The sequence below is a fragment of the Acinonyx jubatus genome, chromosome E2, assembly GCF_027475565.1.
Source record: "Acinonyx jubatus isolate Ajub_Pintada_27869175 chromosome E2, VMU_Ajub_asm_v1.0, whole genome shotgun sequence".
Taxonomy (NCBI): Eukaryota; Metazoa; Chordata; class Mammalia; order Carnivora; family Felidae; genus Acinonyx; species Acinonyx jubatus.
In genome coordinates this window covers 55454786-55459400 of record NC_069396.1, presented here as the reverse complement: position 1 = coordinate 55459400, position 4615 = coordinate 55454786, and the positions used below count along the sequence as shown (strand labels likewise).

General features: G+C 42.9%; 1 protein-coding gene across 1 annotated transcript; it reads left to right on the top strand.

Moving 5' to 3' along the window:
- Nucleotides 1-933, top strand: LOC106974911 (vomeronasal type-1 receptor 4). The gene has a single exon (XM_015072202.2). It carries the CDS (start codon nucleotides 1-3, stop codon nucleotides 931-933), a length of 933 nt encoding a protein of 310 aa, XP_014927688.2.
- The last annotated feature ends 3682 nt before the right edge of the window (nucleotides 934-4615 follow it).

The window sequence follows — 4615 nt, the reverse complement described above, 5'->3', positions numbered from 1 at the left end:
ATGACCACCAGGGATTTGACGATGGCAATGATCTTTTTCTTACAAACTACAGTTGGACTTCTGGGGAATTTCTCTGTTTTTTACTATTATCTCTTCCTTTATTTGACAGGATACAAGCTTAGGTGCACAGACTTGATTCTTAAGTATCTGACTGTAGCCAACCTCTTAGTTATTTTTTCTAAAGGAATCCCTCAAACAATGGCATCTTTTGGGTTGACACATTTTCTCGATGATTTTGGATGCAAACTTGTTTTCTTTGTTCACAGAGTGGGCAGGGATGTGGCCATTGGAACCACCTGCCTCTTGACTGTCTTCCAGGTGATCATGATCAGTCCTGGGGACTCCAGGTGGGCACAGCTTAAAATAAAAGCTCCCAAGTACGTGGGCACCTTCAACATCTTCTGCTGGGTCTTGAATATAGTGAGAAGTATTGTGGTTCCTTTTCATCTAACTGACAAAAGGAATAACATAAACATCACAAAGAAAATAGATCAGGACTACTGTTACGCGATATCTTACGACAAAATCGCAGAGTCATTCTATGTGCCATTGCTATTATCCCATGATGGTTTCTGTTTGGGGCTCATGCTCTGGGCCAGCGGCTCCATGGTTTTCATCCTGCACAGCCACAAGCAGCGGGTCCAATACATTCGTAGGAACAATCTCTCCCCCAGATCCTCCCCTGAGAGCAGAGCCACCCGAAGCATCCTTGTGCTGGCGTTCTTCTTCCTTTCTTTGTGGGTGCTGTCCTCTATCTTCCACATGTGTTTGTCAGTTTTTAACAACTCCAGTCTGTGGCTGAGGAACACTTCTACACTACTCACTACGTGTTTTCCTACTCTCAGCCCCTACATCCTCATGAGACATGACCCCAGAGTGTCCACCCTCTACTCTGCCTGGATAAGGAAACAAAACCCCCTAAACTTACCATAAATATGTAAGTTATATGCCTATTCACAGTGGTTATTTATTAACCCCTTTCAATGTGCAAGCACATTTATGAAATATTCACATTACAAGAGAGGGGTAAACAAGACAAACTGAGCTTCTCCTAAATAAACAACATCCAGAGCAATTATAAACAAAATGTGGTATAGTTATCAAGTTAAAATACAGTAGCACCTCCTTATCCAAGGTCTCACCCTCTGCAGTTTGTGTTCCATGTGGTCAACGGCAGCCCACAAGCAGACAATCCTCCTTCTGATTTATGGTCAGAAGCTCCATAGCAGCCTAGAGCTAAATCACAAGCCTACCTCATTCCTCTCACTTCATCTCATCACGTAGGCATTTTATTGTCTCACATCATCATAAGAAGTGTGAGGACAGCACAATATTTTGAGAGGGGGAGAGAGAGGGAGAGAGAGAGACCAGATTCACAGTATTATTACAGTATATTGTTATACTTTTTATTATTACTCATTATTAATCTCTTACCACGTCTGACTCATAAATTAAACTGCATCATAGATATGAGATACGTATGTGTGGAAAAAATATCATATGTATACGGTTCAGTACTATCTGCAGTTTCAAGCATCCACTGGATCTGGAATCTGGAACATAGCCCGAGTGGATAAGGGAAGACTGCGGTATATTTCTACGTATATGTTGCCAGATTAATATCTTCTCCATCAAATAATATTGGATAATTGCACATTCAGGAACATTAAAATAATTCTTAGTCCAATAACTGCAAACTGCCTTTTCTTTAAATTCTTTTTAATCTGATATTTATCTCACCATGCTGGTTGATTAAGTGGGTGAAGTCGCATGCTTTTCAGTTTTCTACTATATTCCTTATGTTTTAGCTCTATCTCTTAATACATGTCCAATTGTATATACAACAATGTTTGATTTTAACAAGAACAACTTGATATGATGCATATTTTTATGATTTGCTTTACATATATGTTGTGGGCTCCCAACGACATGTTTTACTTTCTTATTCTAGCTTACTTCTCTCGTGTTTTCATTTTTTTTTTTACATTTATTTAGTTTTGAGAGAGAGAGAGTGTGTGAGAAACAGTGGGGGAGGAGCAGAGAGAGAGGGAGAGAGAGAATCCCAAACAGGCTCTGTCAACTCAGAGCCCGATGTGGGGCTCAATCTCATGAGACCATGACCTGAGCTGAAATCAAGATGTGGACGCTTAACCAACTGAGCCACAACCAGGTGCCCCTTTTGTGTTAATTTTTAAATTATTGTACAATTTATCCTTTTTCTTTAGAGATTGTAATATTCACGATCTCTTCGTTTTTAACCCAGATATTACAACAAACTTTTAGGGTTTTTTTTCGAAGTTTATTTATTTACTTTGAGAGAGAGATGCGGGAAAGGCAGAGAGAGAGGAAAAGAGTCCCAAACAGGTTCCGCACCATCAGCCCAGACCCTGATGCGGGTCTCAGACCCATGAACCACAAGATCATGACCTGAACCAAAACCAGGAGTTGGATGCTTAACTGACTGAGCCACCCAGGTGCCCCACAACAGACTTAAAAACTAGTCAAAGTGCCAAGTTATTTAGTATCTTTAACTTCTACCTGGAAAACATAAGGACATTTCAACACTAACATATTTACATCTTCCCAGCTTTTTAACATTTCTTTGCAATGATAAGCCTTGTATCTCCTACCAGAGACTTGTGCCCTCTGCCAGCATCCATGAAACTGACAGGTAACTTGTTGGTTGGCAAATAGGATAAAATGGAAAACTCTCCATGCTTCTTGACAGTTTTGCTAAGGGGAATGATAGAAGAGGGAGAGAGATTTTCTGGAAGAGAAAATGACAAGGCCCTTTGTGGGGCTGGTTAGGGGACGGGAGAAAGTCTCCTGAAACCGGTAGCTAGCGCTCTTCACCGATGTGGGTAAAGTTGCAGAAGAGTCTCCACATCCTCCACGGTGATGAGGCTGGAGGGTGAGCAGCAGGACTGAACCAAGCAGCCTGTAGGAGCTTTGTTTGTCCATTTACCACCTGGCAGGAGGGAAGGCCAAGGAGCCCCCAAACTTGAGGTAAAACTTGGAGCGAATCAAAATACAGTAAAACCTTGGTTTGCGAGCATAATTCATTCCAGAAACATGCTTGTAATCCAAAGCATTTGCATATCAAGTGAACTTCCCCATAAAAAATAATGACAATTCAGATGATTGGTTCCACAACCCAAAAATATTCATATTAATGATTATTACAATGCTGTAATACAAAATAAAGAAAACAGGGGCGCCTGGGTGGCTCAGTCGGTTAAGCCTCCAACTTCAGCTCAGGTCACGATCTCACGGTCCGTGAGTTCGAGCCCCGCGTTGGGCTCTGGGCTGATGGCTCAGAGCCTGGAGCCTGCTTCCGATTCTGTGTCCCCCTCTCTCTCTGCCCCTCCCCCGTTCATGCTCTGTCTCTCTCTGTCCCAAAAATAAATGTTGAAAAAATAAAATAAAAAACAAAAAATAAAAAAATTAAAAAAACAAAATAAAGAAAACATAAAATATAAAGAAAAATAAACAAATCAACCTACACTTACCCTTGCAAACCTTCATGGCTGGTGTGAGGGAGACAAGAGGGAGGAGGGTTATCTATTAGCACAATAGAATCTTTCTCTGCAGGGGGGCTATTGTATACACTTGCACGGATGTTCACTGCACTACAGTATTAATAAGCTTTTCATATACTGCATTTAATGTAACTGGCAATAAGGCATCAGAGGAAAGGGTCTATATCTGCAGGCAGCCTGACCTAGAATGAAGCAAAGCATTCCTAAGCTCATCTTGTATAGAAAAGCAAAGGACTGTCCATAAGTGCTTTGGAGTGACAAAAAATACACTAGTGCCAGTCGTGGGCACCTTCCAACATTCTGAAAAATCACTGACTTCTGCCAAATACCACAGCCTGAGACCAAGCATCCAGGCAAGGGAGATGATCACCCACAATCCCACAGAGAGAGAGAGAGAGCACTACTGGCTCAGTTGTGATCATGTGACACCCAGCATCACCAACTACTTGTGTGCAAGACATCACTTGTTTATCAAGTTGAAGTGTATTAGAAAGGTTTGCTTATCTAGCAGAACACTCACAGAACAAGTTACTTGGCATCCAAGGTTTTGCTGCACAATCACTTCATGTGGCTGAGCTGCAAGCAGCCCCCAGGCTACGAGAAATAAAAAAGAGCTGCATCTGGTAGTGCCTCGCTTACTGGCAAGGGTGGTCACTCAGTTCCTTGGAACCCCAGACCCCTCCCTCCAATTTTGCAAGCTTAAGGAAAAAGCTGGAGATGCTTGGGAATTCTGAGGAGGGAAAGGATCTCAAACTTGTGTAGTTCTGTTGCCCAAGTCACCATCCTGAGTGGCACCCAGAGGGAGGATGTGCTAAGTGCAGGAGAGAAAGCATGGAGGTCTGAGAGGTCAAGCAAAACTAAAGGAGTGGGGACAGAGGGAAAGCAGCTTCTGATCCCGTGTGCTGTCAGGTGCTCAGAGAAACAAGAGGAAGCAGGCAACCCAGGCCCCAGAGTGAAAAGGAGACCCCCATCCAACGACATCAGTCCCCTTGTCTGCCCTGGTGGGGAACATGATCTTGCCGCCACCCCTGACCCACACAAGACTTAAACCCCTTGGCTCATGTCGGGGGCAGGGG

What these genes read in the sequence shown, in the direction of transcription:
- LOC106974911 (XM_015072202.2), top strand. Translation starts at nt 1, where the DNA reads ATGACCACCAGGGATTTGACGATGGCAATGATCTTTTTCTTACAAACT.